Source organism: Macaca fascicularis, chromosome 3 (genome assembly GCF_037993035.2).
Source record: "Macaca fascicularis isolate 582-1 chromosome 3, T2T-MFA8v1.1".
NCBI lineage: Eukaryota > Metazoa > Chordata > Mammalia > Primates > Cercopithecidae > Macaca > Macaca fascicularis.
In genome coordinates, this window is record NC_088377.1 from 119,396,360 (window position 1) to 119,414,998 (window position 18,639).

General features: G+C 36.8%; 1 protein-coding gene and 1 pseudogene across 42 annotated transcripts in view; one reads left to right on the forward strand and one right to left on the reverse strand.

The window, feature by feature from the left end:
* PHF14 (PHD finger protein 14) overlaps positions 1-18,639 on the reverse strand; it is a 231,232-nt gene that overhangs the window by 158,728 nt on the left and 53,865 nt on the right. For all 42 annotated transcript variants that reach the window (XR_012432625.1, XR_010585764.2, XR_012432626.1 and 39 more), the window contains one exon: positions 1,791-1,950. Coding sequence is in view for 38 of the 42 variants with exons in the window: in XM_074035430.1 (XP_073891531.1) it covers positions 1,791-1,950 (160 nt within the window). In the remaining 4 variants the exon portion in view is untranslated. The remainder of the gene's footprint in view (positions 1-1,790; positions 1,951-18,639) is intronic.
* Positions 8,783-9,244, forward strand: LOC102134801 (large ribosomal subunit protein uL23 pseudogene; annotated as a pseudogene).

The following is an 18,639-nucleotide window of genomic DNA, read 5'->3' on the forward strand; positions in this document are numbered from 1 at the left end:
AGTCCAACTTGAAAGTGCACACTTAATGCTTACCGAACTCCCTAATACTAGGCCACTGTCAGGCCAAACTTAAAGTAATGCCTATGCCTATGATATAGACCACAGATTCATGTCAATACATCAAATCATTTGTTATATACTTTATTTTTGGATAGACGATAAGGAAGGAGAGGTAACATTCTTTAGTCATTTGTCTTGAACATCAACACATGGGGTTCTCCAAGATCCAATGGTACACTCTATGCTATCCCAGCAATCTTGTATGGCAACATTTCTCAAGGATCGGTTCACCAATTGAGGCAAAAATGATAAAAATAAGAAAAAATTTGTTTTACTTCACTAAAGTAAAATTTATTAAATTTAAAAGCCTATCCTTTATTTTAGGACACAATGTACCCTAGTTTTTTTATGTTAAAGTATGGGAAATCATGGTGATAATTTATATAGGTTGCTTTGCTGTTATTCTTGTTTTTAATATAAAGCATGTTTAATAAAATAGTAAAATATCCTTATGTGACAAAATAAAAATTTAAGTACCCCCCCCCTTATACTGGAGAGGAAGAGGCAGAGCGTGATCTCCACAAAACAGAAAAGGTTGAAAATTACTCTTAATTTTAGTTACCAATCCTAGATGGTAGTCTCCTGTGTTAAAAAAAAAAAAAAAAACCCAGGAAAGATGACACCACCATTATGATGACAAGTGCTCAAATGTGTTAACACACGAGTGTGAATGTAGTAAAAAGAACACAGGTCTTTGTGCCACTTATTGATTTATTTGCCTCTCATGCATGCTTCGATACCTACTCTGCAATAATGGACCAAAATTCTTCAGCATTTCTTCTTAGAGTGAGCATGACACTAAGCTCAATGGTAGAGGGAGCTATAAACTCAATGGCAGGAGGTCTTGTAGGAGAGAGGGGCTTTTCATATGGGATGGGTGGAGTACATCCTCCTGTGCTCTGCCCCAGCCATATACACAGTCCCTCAGTGACCTCATAGCCCTAGCCCAACCTGAAGATCATTTTTCCATGGCCCTCTCAACATAGATAGCATACTCTTCAGGTTTCAAACCAGTGCCCCAGTTCTCCCTGCAGACTGTACCCAGCCACCTACTTGCCATGAACTGAAGACAAAATTTGGCCTAGGCTATAACCAGCATAATTCTCTCCATCCATTAGGGTTTAACTATAATTTCTCCAACAAAGCCTGAACCCCAACCTAGAGTAGGAGGTCATCATTCCAATTTTGTCATTCCTTGGATAATCTCCCTCAGCCCCAGAGCATCCTTTAGAGTTTTTTTATACCTTAGTGACTCTTTTATCATAGCTTAATAATTCTTTATACTAAACTTCTCCTTTTTAAATCACTGTATTAAGTTCTATCTACTGATATAAAGTTATACAGATCTAGGTTCAAAATTGACCATTCACCAGTTTGAATACAGTTAGGTAACTTATTAGTCTTGAACTAATAAGTTATTTAAATAATCTGAGCCCTGGGTACTAAACCTATCAAATGAGAAACTTTACCATCTGCCTCATCATAGGGTCAATTATTAAGATTAAATAAGATTATGGATGTAAAGGCAGATGCAGGTACTCAATAAATGGTCTTTCCTCTCACCCTTCTCCATCTGTATCCCACTGGTCATTTACTCTATGCCAAGAACATACAAAGAAGCAATCAAATGAAAGTGTGTAACCTGGATAATCATAAACAGAAGAACAGGGAAGTCAAAGGCAGACACATTATAAAGCAAACATATGAATCAACATAATTAGGACATTAACCTTCCAGCATCTGTCTCCTTGAAAATTCCATCCTGATTAGGGCACAGTTCACAGCTAGGAGAAACACCACATTTACAGGCATCACAAAACCAAGGTTCAGTGGAGTTTTCAGAAGCTGAACTCATAATAGAGTCACTTTCTCCATCAACTCCATAACAACCTAAAAAAAAAAAACACACTATGATTAAATAGGGTTTATTTTGTTAAAGTCACATACAATCACAAAAGAAAAAGAATAGCAAAGGGAAGAGATGAGGAAAAAGATGAAATACCAGTGATTTATAAGAAATGTATTAAAATACAGAAATAAACTCATTTTATATACTTTTTCACATAATGTAGTAACACAATGAAATAAATGACATTTTAAAAAATAGTTTTAGTCCTACTATAAAAACATTAAAGGTGGGAAAACAATAAATTTTTAATTTAAAAAATATTTTAAAATAGGCTGGGAGCAGTAGCTCATGCCTGTATTCCCAGCACTTTGGGAGGCCAAGGTGGGCAGATTACCTGAGGTCAGGACTTCTAGAAAAGCCTGGCCAACATGGTGAAACCTCATCTCTACTAAAAACACAAAAATTATCCAGGCGTGGTGGCAGGCATCTGGAATTCCAGCTACTCAAGAAGCTGAGGCAGGAGAATAGCTTAAACCCAGGAGGCAGAAGTTGCAGTGAGCCAAGATTGCGCCACTGCATTCCAGCCGGGTGCCAACAGCAAAATTCCATCTCATAAAAAATAAAAATATAAAACATAAAAATATAAGTTGTCATTAAAGAATTTAGATTAGTTAATTATTGGTTGGTAAATACTTACTGAGGTCCCTTTGTACCAGGTACTAAAATATGTATATAAAAGACCAAACTCGTGCAAAACAAACATACAAACAAAAAAGTCTTTGATCTAATTTTGGAGGTGGCAGATTGTAATATAAACAGGTATAATACAATTGTAAAAGCAAAGTTACACACCTAAAACCATAGAACCAGTTTGAAAAGTTCAGAGTAATAACGTTAGACAGACTGAGTTCCACGCACAACTGAGCCAATCTCTAACTATATGATGTATTTAATCTGTTTAAAAATTTTAAATTATTCTGTCTTCTGTGAAAATTTGTCTATAACTGAAATGGATGAAAACAGTATGTCATTCTCTTTTTTCCTCTTATCACTCACAAAACTAAATATTCTGAGAGAAGTTCATCATATTACTTAGGCAGCTAATGTAATAAAAATCCTTAAAGATTCTCATGAACACTCCCAACCAACAAGATAACCTGGCAATGTTCTTTACATTTTAGAGTAGGACATGTCATACTTCAATTCAACTGCCCTCCAATAATCAAAAGCAAAGTTTCCTTATATACATCTCTGGAATTACAAGTTACAGTTGACAATGGAACAACACAGGTTTGAACTGGTCAGATGCACTTATACGTGGATTTCTTTCAACACAATACGGAGTGAAAATACACTTGTGGGATACAAAACTCACACATACAAAGCATCAACTTTTCATAAACCCAAGTTCCCCAAGTCCAACTGTGGGACTTGAATATGGGCTAATTTTGGTATCTGCAGGGGTCCTGGAACCAATCCCCTAGTTATACTGAGGGGTGACTGTATATTTAAAGTTACTATTTAGGCTTCCAAATCTGCCTAAAATTTTTATAAAGTCAAAGTATTTTCCTTGATTCTGAGTTTAAAAGAGTAGATTATTTATCAAAGCTGCAATAAGAAATTCAGGCAGGACTTCATTGACAATATCTTGGTAAATCAGGTTTTGATCATTAAAATTCCTATAACTCAATTTTGTCTATGAACTCAGTATTGATGAGGCTGTCAGTACCTGAGAAACCAACAAAATCTGCTAGTAAGCAATGTCGCATCCATAATCATAAATAACTTTCTCAGCATCAAGATGCCTAGAAGTTTGTATTACTACCACCAAAGTATAATAAACATGGAATCTGATAAATGGAAATTGAAAAGTTCTGAGACAATATTTCATTCAGACTATTAAAAACCATGCTGAACTACTTACTGATAACCAACAATAAAGTACACTTCTCTACTGATGATAGTCATGACTCCTAAATAGATTTCTTCTTCCCAAATGTAATGGACACACACTAACTTCTCATTATCAAATTTCCCTTCCTCTAAAAAGGAACACACTGCCCTTATGTAAAACATCCTTCAAAGAAACAATTTAAAGCACATATAATAATGAATACATTGCAACTTAATTCTAGTCCTGATGTATCACCTGTAGGTTTGGGCATTTCTCCAGTCTCCTAAGACACATGTGTTACATCTCAAGATAGGTCATTTCTAAAGATGAAATAGCAACCATCCCAACATCCTTTTGACCAGGTTTATTCTAAGAGGGTAGGTCTTGGGGCCAAGTTCTAAGGGGCACCCAAAGTAACCCCCAACAAACTGATGACATTAAATAAGCCACGATGAGAAACATTTAACATGATCGTCTCCTAAAAGACTTTAGCCAACGTAAGATCATGTGATTATCTGAACTGGTAAACACTAACCAGACAACCAGGAGCCTAAATTGGAGAGTCACCTCTCACAGCCATTAAAGAAATTCAACTAAAATAAATAAATAACTACAGTATATAAATGAATGAATACTGAGTTAAACAAATCAGCCATGAGAAAGAAAAAGAGCCATATAAAATTAGTAAATAATTTTAAATTACCAACATTAATTAACTAGATTTCATTATATGTCAATGGTTACATATATTTCATTAAAATACTACTTACCTAATATATATCTAAATTAAAATAGCCTAATAGTAAGCAAAAAACTAAAAAGTTGGTTTGCAACTATGACTTACACAAGCTGCTTCAAGCAACTGTTTGTTATCCTTTGCTATTCAAAGGTTTTATAACAGGGAATTTTAATAAAATCTGAAAGTCAGCCAAGCCTTGTAGTTCATGCCTGCCATCCCAACGCCTTGGGAGGCTGAGGCAGGATGATCGCTTGAGCCCAAGAGTTTGAGACCAGCCTGGGCAACATAGTGAGGCCCTGTCTCTACAAAAAACACAAAACAGAGTTTAGCCAAGCATGGTGGCACACACCATAGTCTCAGCTGCTAGACAGGCTGAGGTGGGAGAATCACTTTAGCCTGGGATGTGGAGGGTGCAGTGAACCAGCCTGGGCAACAGAGCAAAAATCTCGTCTCAAAAAAGTATATATATTTTTTCAGATTATACATGTGTGTGTATATATATTATACATAATATATGGATTTATTTCATATATACTATGTTAATAGTTACGCTAAATATAGTTAAAATTAATAGTTATAAATTAAACTATATAATTTCATTTAATATTTTAATATACTTTAATACATAACTATATATATCATATGTACACACACAATCTGAAAGTCATATAAAATGTCAAAGAAAATATTTAAAAGGAGTTAGACTGTAACACACAAGATAAGCAAAGGAATCGAAACTCATTAATTTCTTTAATGTCATTAAATTGTGGTTGGCAATCATCATCTTCATCACCTTGTCTAGATATGTATAATTTTAAATGCACTATCATAAAATTAAAAGGAAATACAATTTTCTTCTTGGGATCAGTTTTATTTCCAACAAAAGAGCAAAATGTTATATTCAAAGAAAAATCATAAAACGAAACAATCATCATCAATCTATTTTCTCAATGTGCTATGCAATACCACATGGGAAAAAATACATATTTTCTTTACAAAATAATGTTCCTTTGAAACAAATTCAAACTAGATAAAATCTGCATTCACAGAAGTAGGCAATTACCAAGAGAATAAAGCCCTTAAGGAGCTATCCAATTTATTAACTTCATTCAGCCAAATCAAGGTAAATCACAGCAGTTTACTTTTTATAATAAAGAAAATTTTCAATTACATTTTTAAAGAATATTCCACACACATAGCAAACGTGCACATTTGCACAGAGTTTTAAATCTCCTACAAACAATCTCAGGAATGATTCTGAAATCCATTCCCAGGAAATTCTTCCTTTGTAATCTGGAAGACTAGTGTTGTGCAAGTTCAAAGAACAACCAGCAAGTGTGTACGTATTTTTTCTTCAGCTTCGCTGTCCCTGAAAAATGATCCATACTGTGTCATTATCTTTATAGAGTTCTTTACTTGCCACTTTTACTTGCCACTTATCCCATATTTCTCTGTCATACCTGTTGGGTTTACTGAGATCTAGACCAAAGTTCTAGCACTGTATATCTGCTCCAATTCATTTTAATTAGTGACTAAATACATTCTAAAATCTTTCTCTCTTCCATATAAAACATAAGTATGGGAAAAATATTTTCTTTTTCACATGGGTAAACAACATAAATAATGTATAAACACCTAAAACTCATTTCATATGTGCTCAATGTGTTTCCAATGGGTAATATAGAAGACACATTTCTATGGCCATTTAATTAGGATCAATCTTTGACTAATATATGCTATGCACACAACTCATTTTTAAGAAAAAAAATGTGTTTACAATTGTTTTGAGTTGTATAAAGGTATGGATAATTCCAATCAGTGGAAATGTTCCTCATTCAGCTTTTCACAGAGGGGCCAGTGGACTTTCAGTCTTCCACCTTCTAGCTATGTAACTTTGAACAAACCAAATCTCTGAAGCTTAGTTACTTCATCTGCAGTATGTGTTTAATAATATTTATCCTAATTATATTTCAGTATATATAAAACAGGTATATAAAAGTTGTCATTTAAAAATTTAAAACACTTTTTCTGTACTTAATATATTAGACTTTTGACTATGAAATTCATCAATAAAAAAGATTTTTAATTTTTTTTTTTTTTTTTTTTTGAGATGGAGTCTCACTCTGTCACCAGGGTGGAGTGAAGTGGCATGATCTTGGCTCACTGCAAGCTCCGCCTCCAGGTTCACGCCATTCTCCTGCCTCAGCCTCCCAAGCAGCTGGAACCACAGGCACCCGCCACCATGCCCGGCTAATTTTTTTTGGATTTTTAGTAGAGGCAGGGTTTCACCATGTTAGCCAGGATGGTTTCGATATCCTGACCTCATGATTCGCCCACCTTGGCCTCCCAAAGTGCTGGGATTACAGGTGTGAGCCACCGCACCCGGCCAAAAAAAGATTTTAAAATGAGTAATATTGTTTACGAGAAAGACAGTACCTACAACATGCATAATACTTGTCAGAAACATATCCTAAAGCAGTGACACCAGGGACTGGTTTCGTGAAAAATAATTTTTCCATGGATGGGACAAGGGGATTATTTTGGATGAAACTGTCCCACCTCAGATCATCAGGCATCACATTCTCATAAGAAGTATGAAACCTAGATCCCTCACATGTGCAGTTCACAATAGTGTTTGCGCTTCCATGAGAATCCAATGCTGCCACTGATCTGACAGGAGGTGGAGCTCAGGCAGTAATGCTCGCTCACCAGCCGCTTACCCCCCGCTGTGAGGCCCAGTTCCTAACAGGCCAAGGACCAGTACCACCTGGTTGGGGACCCCCGTCCTAAAGCATAAAAGAAGTAACGTACCAAATGGTTATAACTTGAACATATTCAACTATCCAGTAAACACTCCTAAGGATATCTTTTTGCATACGCTAAAAAACAAAAATGGCCTTGGGCTAGGCTAACAGTAAACTGAAAAATAGGGGGAAACATCTCTTAGTAAGCCTTATCTCATTTAATGAATAGCAACTAAACCAGAGGGCAACTGCTGGTAAGTACACTACCTAACTTCTGTCATGTACTAACATATACCTGACATTTTCCTTCAGACACACTGCAATCAGGATATCAGGATAAGTGACATCATGGTCAGAGGTACCCTAATATTAGAAGATCTTCCCACAAAGATATTTATACTGAGACGCTGCAGCCCTCAAATTTCAAAAAGAAAAGAGATTTAGATGAAGCGAGCACTCTGAAAAGTAATTACAGTAAACAATTATAAATTCAATAAGCAAAATTTGGTGTACTACCTTTTAGCAAAATCTCAACTTAAAAATCTTTATGCAATTACTTGAGAATAAGCATATTTCTCAAAAAAAAAAGAAGATAAAAGAAATGCAACAAAATACTATGGCTGTCTGGATATTAGGACAATTAGAAATGTTTTTCTTCTCTCTGTTCTATATTTTCCACATTTTATTTAATATTCATGTATTATGATAGGCGAACAGTTTTCTCTAAATAGAGTATTCATGAAGTTCATATTTAACCATGAGATGTTTTTTAAAAATTGCATGGCTAAATTACAATATGGAAGTCTGTCACTGTAAGCACGTGAATTTAGGAACAGAAGACTCTAGCAACACTAGCTGCTTATTACACTTTTTAAAATGTCCCTTTCTTTAGATTGAGTTTTAGATAAAAATTCATTTTGAAACCTAAAAGCTAGTCCCAAAAGAGTTAAGGGGAAAAAAAAATCTATAGGTGTTAACCGTACAGAAAATTGTAAACAACAAAAAAATCACAAAGTTAAAGGATACAGAACAGTATGGAAAACATAAAAAATATTTGCAAGGATGGAAAATATTTGCAACACATAACAGACAACGAACATTAAAAAAATAATTCCAGTAAGTCAATGAGAAAAGAGACAAAGAGAATCTAACGACTAAGCTTGTCTTTTTTTTTTTTTTTTTTTTTGAGACGGAGTTTCGCTCTTGTTACCCAAGCTGGAGTGCATTGGCGCGATCTCGGCTCACTGCAACCTCCGCCTCCTGGGTTCAAGCGATTCTCCTGCCTCCGCCTCCCGAGTAGCTGGGATTACAGGCGCCCACCACCACGCCTGGCAAATTTTTTGTATTTTTAGTAGAGAAGGGAGTTTCACCACGTTAGCCAGGCTGGTCTCAAACTCCTGACCTCAGGTGATCCACATGCCTTGGCTTCCCAATCTGCTGGGATTACAGGCGTGCGTCACCGCGCGAGGCCAAGAAATGACTATGCTTTTCACAAGATGGCACTGAAAGTGAAGGAAGCTCCTGCCCCTCCTAATGCTGAAGCCAAACCGAAGGCTTTTAAGGCCAAGAAGGCAGTGTTGAAAGGTGTCCACAGCCACCAAAAAAAGAAGATCCGCACGTCACCCACCTTCCAGCAGCCCAAGACACTGAGACTCCGGAGGCAGCGCAGATATCCTAGGAAGAGTGCCCCCTGGAGAAACAAGCTTGACTATTACACTATCAAGTTTCTGCTGACCACTGAGTCGGCCATGAAGAAGATAGAGGACAACAACACACTTGTGTTCATTGTGGATATTAAAGCAAACAAGCACCAGATCAAACAGGCTGTGAAGAAGCTCTATGACATTGATGTGGTCAAGGTCAACACCCTAATTCGGCCTGATGGAGAGAAGACATATGTTCGACTGGCTCCTGATTACAATGTTTTGAATGTTGCCAACAAAATTGGGATCATCTAAACCCGGTCCAGCTGGCTAATTCTAAATATATGTATATGTTTTCACCAGAAAAAAAGAAGAAAAGAAATGACTAAGAAAATGACAGGCAAGTAAGAGAAAACAAAATGTGGCAAATGGCCACAAGATACCAAACTTAATAAGGTGAATGCACATTATAATAAAGAGATTATATCCAAAAGAATAAAATAAAATTTACAAATATGCAATGTTATCAAGCAGTTTGTGCATTGCTGGTAATTACTACAGTCTTTTTGGTAGTCAATCTGGAAATGGTTTTTAAAAGTTTAAATACACTTATCTTTTGACTCAGAAATTTTACTTCCCTGTAATCCCAGCACTTCGGGAGGCCGAGGTGGGCAGATCACAAGGTCAGTAGATCCAGACCATCCTGGCCAACATGGTGAAATCCCGTCTCTACTCAAAACTCTACTCAAAACACAAAAATTAGCCGGGCGTAGTGGCACACGACTGTAGTCCCAGCTACTCAGGAGGCTGAGGCGGGAGAATCGCTTGAACCCAGGAGGCAAAGGTTGCAGTGAGCCGAGATCGCGCCTTTGCACTCCAGGCCGGCGACAGAACGAGACTTCGTCTCAAAAAAATAAAAGAAATTTTACTTCTAGGTATCTATCCCACAGAAATTATTACATATATATACATGGCACATGTTTGTCAGCACTATACATAAGTGAAAAACTTGAAACAAAAAAATAAGTACATTATGGTTGAGCCATTCTATGTATCATTAAAAAGAATGAAATATCCCATATACACTGACATGAGAAGAATTACAGAATTAACAGATGAGTGAAACAAAGCAAGTTGCGGAAAAATATCTTTGCGATTTATCCAATTTATTTAGAGGTGGAGAGAGAAAAGTGGTGGACAGAACAGAGAAAGAGTGAGAAAGAGAGAGAGAAGTGTTTGTGTATATATAAGAGCCTGCTTAAAGGACTCTCACTGGTCAAATTTGGACAATGTAACAAGTATCAGAAACAGCAATCAGTTAACAAATTATAACATATGAGCTCATGGTAATATTGAAAAGGAAAAAAAGTGAAGAGAATTTCTTTACACAGTAAATGCTTCCTAACAAATGTAGGAGGAATTAGAATTAGAATTAGCAAATTTCCATCTTGCAGCCCACATATGTAATCAGTGACTTTGACAAGGATGCTAAAACTATTAAGCGGAAAGGTGCTAGAGAATGGCATATTAACAAAGTCTCAAAGTTATTACCCCACAGATTTCTCATTAATTACAAATAGAAAAAAAAAAACCTTTAAAATTAAGAGGTCTGTGGTTGACACCACCTGAACTATCACCAATAATGCAATAAATTGACATTAGACTTTTTTTTTTTTTTTTTTTTTTTTTGAGACAGAATCTCACTCTGTTGCCCAGGTTGGAGTGCAGTGACACAATCTTGGCTTACTGTAACCTCCACCTCCCAGGTTCAAGCTATTCTCATGCCTCAGCCTCCCAACTAGCTGGGATTACAGGCTAATTTTTGTATTTTTAGTAGAGACAGGGTTTTGCCATGTTGGCCAGGCTGGTCTCAAACTCCTGACTTCAAGTGACCCACCCACGTTGGCCTCCCAAAGTGCTGGGATTACAGGCGTGAGCCACCACACCCAGCCACATTATACATCTTACAAAAAATACTCTTACCAAAAAAAAAAAAAAGTTTAAACTGAATCTAATCACAAGAAAACAATGATATATCCAGACTGAGAGATATTCAATATGACATTATAAAAACTAAGATTCTTCAATATGTCAACATCATGAACACCATCAAAAGGGAGAAAAACTGTTCTAGATTAATGGAGACTACAGAGATATAACACAAGTACAACTCATGGTACCTGAATGGATCCTGTGGGGTGTGGAGAAACCATAGTGATAACAGAGGTATAGAGATTGTAAGAAAAGTGTGCATGTTATTGGCTATTAAATTAAAAATATATATTTGTGTATATGCACGAGCAAGCAAAAAAAAAAAAAAAAAAGCCTGGAAGAACAAACACAAAAACTAAAGTTTTAAGCATATTTACCTCTAGGTGGTATAATTATGAGAGATGTTTTCTTTTTCTTTCTTTTTTTTTTTTTTTTGAGACAAAGTCTTCCTCTGTAGCCCACACTGGAATGCAGTGGTGCAATCTTGGTTCACTGAAGCCTCGAACTCCCTGGCTCAAGTGATCCTCTGCCTCAGCCCCTCAAGTAGCTGGGATTACAGGCGCGAGCCACCACACCTGGCTAATTTTTGTATTTTTTGTAGAGACCAGGTTTCACCACATTGCCCCAGCTGGTCTCAAACGCCTAAGCTCAAGTGATCCACCCACCTCAGTCTCCCAGATTGCTGGGATTACAAGTGTGAGTCACCACGCCCAACTGGGAGATGTTTTCTTAGCTTATTTCTACTGATGTTTTCTACAATGGACATATATCTACATAATAAAATAAAGTTTAAAAACCCCTGGTACACAAGGTACCAGGGACAGATGGGGTAGATTCACACCAAATTGTTAACAGTGATTCCCTATGCAAAAAGAAGTAGAGTTGAGACAGAAAGCATAACTATTTTACATATCTGCTCACATGTTACTTATAATTAAGAAAAAATATTTTAATGAATTAAGATTTTTCAAGGTAATAAACTTATACTGTGTATGGGATTCATGCTAAATGTAAATTTTAGCTGTTCTTCTCACAAAAACAAAAAAATGAGTAAGTTCTGCAGAAGGATGGACTTGGTAAACTTTTTAAAAATTGGGTAATTATGTGAGATGATGGATATGTTCATTTCCTTCACTACAGTAACCTTTTTACTATCTATATGAATCCCATAACAACACATTCTATACCTTAAATATACACAATAAAATCTTTAAAAATAAAATTACAAATAAGATTTTTCAAATATCCAAATAACAGGAAGACAAATGGTAAACACTGGCTTAACGTCTATATATTTAGGTTATATTTGTGGAACAAGAGGAATCTGGGTAAAAAGAAAAGCATATATGAAAGCCCCCAAACACTGGAGAAAAAGGCAAGTGGTATGGGATTCCACAGAGTCTTGCTATTAGTGTGAACTTTATTTTTAAGGGACTGATTTTAAGCAGAAAATAATATGAACAGACATGCACCAGCACTTTGGGAGGCCAAGTGGGGCAGACCATGAGGTCAGGAGATCAAGACCATCCTGACCAACATGGTGAAACCCCATCCCTACTAAAAATACAAAAATTAGCTGGGTGTGGTGGTGCATGCCTGTAATCCCAGCTACTCGGGAGGCTGAGGCAGGAGAATTGCTTGAACCCGGGAGGCGGAGATTGCAATGAGCCGAGATCATGCCACTGCACTCCAACCTGGCGACACAGCAAGACTCCGTCTCAAAAAAAAAAAAAAGAAAGAAAACTCAACCTGAAAACAGTAGAAGAGCTGGAGCAAGAGGAGGCACATCTGTTTAGCAGATACCACCCAAGCTTCCATCTGCACTGACCCTCAACCTTCTATTGGCGCTCACGTCGTTACTTTTTGTCATCAGCATTTCATTTTTGCCTCTTCTTTCCTGTGCTTGCCCTAACCATTATTAAGAGGAATAAAAAATCTTAATTTTTGGCCGGGCACAGTGGCTCACACCTGTAATCCCAGCACTTTGGGAGGCAGAGGCAGGTGGATCACCAGAGGCAGAGGAGTTCGAGACCAGCCTGACCAACATGGAGAAACCCCGTCTCTAATTAAAATACAAAAAATTAGCCAGGCATGGTGGTGCATGCCTGTAGTCCTAGCTACTCTGGGAGGCTGAGGCAGGAGAATTGCTTGAACCTAGGAGGTGGAGGTTGCAGTGAGCTGAGATCGCTCCATTGCACTCCAGCCTGGGCAACAAGAGCAAAACTCCGTTTCAAAATAAATAAATAAATAAAATAAAAAGTCTTAATTTTTAGAAAGCTCATTGTCAACCTTATACTTGCCTTATACCAGGAACCATGCTTCATTCTACATTGCTCTGGCTCCTCCCATGATCTATACCTGTGGCTGTCTAAGCTCCAGCATGACATCATCCACATTGTAGAGTTCCTTTTATCGCCCCATTCTTACTTTCTTCTAAACCAACGTCTCTCAAAGGATGATCCTCCCCATCTCCTACATGAGGAATCTTGAAGCACCTTTCAAAATTATACACACATTAGGGGAGGCTGAGGCAGGAGAATCACTTGAACTCAGGAGGTGGGGGTTGCAGTGAGCCCAAATTGCACCACTGCACTCCAGCCTGGGCAACAGAGTGAGACTCTGTCTCAAAACAGACAAACAAGTTAAAACACACACACACACACACACACACACACACACACACACACACAAAAACAGAAATAAGGAGTAATTTCCTCAACTAGAGCATAAAGAAACTCTACAAAAAAACCTATAGCTAACATCATACTTAACGATGAGAAACTAGAAGCTTGCCCACAAAGATGAGGTATGAGGCAAGGAAGTTCTCTGTCACTACTGTTTTTTAGACAAGAAAGGGAAATAAAAACATACACACTGGAAAGAAAGAAAGAAAATCATCTTTGCTTTCAAATGACATGACTGTCTAAGTAGAAAATCTGGAAGAGTAGCCAAAAATTTCCTGGAACTAAAAAGCAATTATAGCAAGACTGCAGTATACAAAGTTAATATACAAAAGCCAACTGCTTTCTTATGGAAGCAATGAACAAGTAGAATTGAAATTAAAAACAAAATTCCACTTACATTAGCACCCCCCAAAAAATACTTAGATATAAATCTAACAAAATATTGCCAAGATCTCTATGAAGAAAACTACAAAACTCTGATGAAAAAAATCAAATAACTAAATAAATAAATGTTTATTATGTTCATGAATAAAAAAGCTCAATATTGTCAAGATGTCATTTCTTCCCAACTTGATCTATAGATTCTATACAATCCCAGTCAAAATTCCAGCATGTAATTTTGTAGATATTGCAAATTGACTCTAAAGTTTACATGGAGAAGCAAAAACCCAGAAGAGCTAACATAATATTGAAGGGAAAAAAACAAGTCAAAGGGGTAACACTACTCAATTTCAAGACTTACTATGAAGCTGCAGTAATCTAGACAGTGTGGTATTAATCAAAGAACAGACAAATAGGTCAGTCGACGAACAAACTGAGCCCAGAAAAAGACCCAAATAAATACAGTCAACTGATCTTTGACAAAGGAGCAAAGGCAATACAACGGAGCACAGACAGCTTTTTTAACAAATGGTGATAGAACAACTGAACACACACGTGCAAAATAATTAATTCGGAGACAGGCCTTATACTCATAACAAATATTAATTCAGACCCCAAATGTGAAAGGCAAAATTGTAAAAATTTTAAAATTTTTAATTAAGAAAATTTACAATTAAAAAATTATAAAACTAGAAAATAACATGGGAGAAAATCTAGATAACCTTAAGCATAGCAACGACTTTTTAGATACAAGACCAAAAGCATAATAAAGAAAATAAATAATTTATAAGTTGGACTCCATTAAAATGTAAAACTTCTGCTCTGTGAGAGATACTGTCAAGAGAATAAAAAGATAAGCTACAGACTGGGAGAAAATATTTGCAAAACACCTATCTGATAAAGAACTGTTATCCAAAATGTACAAGGAAGTCTTAAAACTTAACAATAAGAAAACAACCCAATTTTTTAAAATGGGCAAAAGATCTGAATAGACACCTCATCCAAGAAGATATACAAAAGGCAAATAAGGGTCGATGTGGTGGCTCACGCCTGTAATCCCAACACTTTGGGAGGCCAAGGCAGGTGGCTCACTTGAGGTCAGGAGTTTGAGACCAGCCTGGCCAACATGGCGAAACCCCGTCTCTACTAAAACTAAAAAATTAGCCGGGTGTGGTGGTGTGCGCCTGTAATCCCAACTATACAGGAAGCTGAGGCATGAGAATCACAGGAACATGGAAGACACAGGTTGCAGTGAGCCAAGATTACCCCACTGCACTCCAGCCGGAACAACAGAGCAAGATTCCATCCAAAAAAAACAAAAAAGGCAAATAAGCATATGAAAAGATACTCCACATCATACAACAGAAACTCCAATCATACAACATACAAAATCAATCATACAACAGAAACTCCAAAATTTAAAAGGGAAATGGGAAATTATTTAAACTAGAGGATGAAAGTAGTAGCATAATTTTTTTAAGTCAAAATTTATTTTTTACCTTTTTGCATCTTTACTTGGAACATATATAAAGTTCACAGAATTCAAACTACTACCAACAAATTAATTATATAACATAAAGATTTACCTAAAGAGGTGAAAGACTATTCAGCTTCCCTATTTATGCATCAATTTCCCTCTCCTTCTCTAACTTTCTTCCTTCTCTGTAATAAAAATAGGTCTCCGATTCTCATTAACTAGTTTTGGGAATTAAATGAGTTATCATTAGCAAAGTCTCAAAAATATTTATAACTTGGACTGCCATCAAAGCCAGTTAAATCAATTACACAAGAAGAGTTGTTACATGACTTTATATAGATACAACATCCTGTTGACTTAATTGGCATTACCACTCAGCTTGATCATCTCATTTGTCTGTCTTGATTCAGACTTTTTAAATGTTTCTGAAAATCAAAGCTACTTTGGAAAGAAGGTAGATTTTCCAGTACTGAGGCTATTCATCTGAAGCAGGAGTCCTATTATGAAGTTTTAATAGCTGTAAGCATGTCAGTGGAACTAATATTGTGCCCTTACAGAAATCTATGTTTATCTGAAGAAATGAATCTACTGGGAAAGAACTCTTCCTAAGTTAAGAGTCCAAGGAGCAAAACATGACTCAAAAACAGACCACAGAGCGAGGTTCATTTTGAAATTTACATGGAACTAGTCCCCAGTGGGCTCAAGCTTGTGTCCTAAAGTAAAAGCTATAGTAAAAGAGTTGCTTAACTATTATAGATGTGAGACATTGAGACCACAAGGCATCAGCAGCCCAAGTATCAGCAACAAGAGACAGTACCCTCAAAGCAGATGAGGAACTATATATTCAAATACCTCCAGGGACTAGGCAACTAACAAAAATGAGTAAGTGGTTTGAGAGACCACTGTGGTGAACTGGGGACCACAGGCCTTACTAGCAGGGAGCAGCCTTATTCAGCTCCAGCAGATTGTGCTAGAAGAAACTGAAAACTACTGCAAGGGCAGGCATATGCCCTTAGTGCCTTTAGTTGCAGCTACTTGGGAAGCTGAAACAAGAAGACTGTTTGAGCCCAGGAGTTTGAGGCAAGCCTGGGACACTCCATCACTTAAAACAACAACAGCGACAACAGCAGTAAAAAACTCTAGTACCACCAGAACTTTGTAAAAGCAGCTTGAAATCCTAAATGTGTAAGATTTCCCAATGTTTAAATGTTAGCAACCAATTCAATTACTTAAAACTACTGTGCTAGCCTAAAAAATACATCCAAGGTCGATGACCACAATCTAAGAAGTAGACCTAAGAATGACTTAAGAAGTAGAGATGGTACTCACCATTATAATGAAGCAGAGAAAAAGAGAGATAGTGCCCTCAGCATCATAAGAGAATCACCAAAACTAACAGAACTCATCATAACTGCATCACACATCAGCAATGACATTCATGGATATAAGCAGCAGTAACATGTTTGTGATCATCAGTGATCAATGTAACAAACACTGCCAAAGTACCTGCTACTCCTGAGTTAACATATTATTTACCTACTCCCAGGAATCTGAACCACACCTGGAGAAGAAAAATACAAATATATACAACCATGTTTACTTTTCTCAGTAACAGTATTCATTACCACTAATATCACATTCATATGAATGAATATATTTATATTAATGAGCCCTTTTTATTCATTACCACTAATATCAAGTGGTCTTATTGCTGTCTATGTGTGTGTATACATATATATTTTAGGTATATATTTCCTTATTCAGTTTATTCTCCCAAATAAATTTTATACAACTCTGCCTCCCCAAATCTCTAACTCCCCACTGTCCCCACTCTCTGCTAATGGCTTTGCTTCCTATTTCACTGAGAAAACAAGAAACATTTTAAAAATAACTTACACATGCTCCAACTACCACATCTAGCAACCTGCCTACATTTGGACCCATATATCCTTTTTTCCCTAATTACTATGGTTACTCTTATCCACTCAATCTCTCTACTTGGTACTGGATCTCATCCCCTCTAATCTTGCACTCAAAACCTTTGTTCCAGCAATTGTTCCCCCTTCTTTCCTTACTATTTTCCTTATATCACCAATCTCCCATTCCACTGGGTCACCTCCATCAGCACACAACATGCTACATAATCTCTGCACATGTGGTAGGCAGCCTCTAAGATAGCCCTTAATAATCAGTGCCTCCTGGTATTTATACTCTTAGAATGCCCCCAACTACATCTGACTAGGGTTGGCTTGTGTGAACAGCAGAATATGGGAGAAATGGTTGTATGTACTACCAATATTAGATTATAAAATATACTAGTACTCTTATACAACTGCTTCCATCTCTTTGTCTCTTTGATCACTTACTCTGAAGCCAGCTGCCCTTCATGAAGACATTCATGCAGTTTATGAGGGAGGTCCATGCAGTAGGAAACTGAGGTCTCTGGCCAACAGCCATCAAAGAACTAAAGCCTACCAACAACTATTTGACTTAGCTTAGAAGCAAATCCTCCAGGTCCAGCCAAACCTTAAAATGACTACAGCCTAGGCTATGGCTTTGACCTGCAACTTCATGAGAGACTCTAAGTCAGAACAACCCAACCAACTGCTCCCAGATTTCTTAACCTTTAGAAATAATGTGAAATAATAAATGTTTGTTGTTTTAAGCTGCTATGTTTTGGGATAATTTGTTCCACAGCAGCAGATAATTAACACAGCATCTAAAATAAGAAGGAAAAAATCCTCCCTCAATTTCACATCCCTTTTCCCATCTCCTAGCTTCTCTTTATATAAAAACTCATCATAGGAATTGCACGTGGTCACTTTTTGCACTTCCCCTTCTTTTATTCTCACTTTGAACTCTCTCAGATCAAGATGGCCAATGACCCTCGTGTTACTAAATTCAATGATGTATTCTCAGTTAAAATGTGTTTTTGCCCTGCTTGAGAATATTAAACTCTACTATACAGAAACAAAATGAGATCAATAAAACTTACATGTGTATGTATAGATAAAAAGTAAAGCATGTATGCATTAAACACAGACAGAAAGGGACAGAAGGACCAAGATGTATCTAACATTCTTGAGGCAAATATGCAAAAAGCACCAAAGAGTCAGAATACATTAAATATATATGAGACACTTAGAACTCAATATTCATGAGGCCTTAATTTGGCC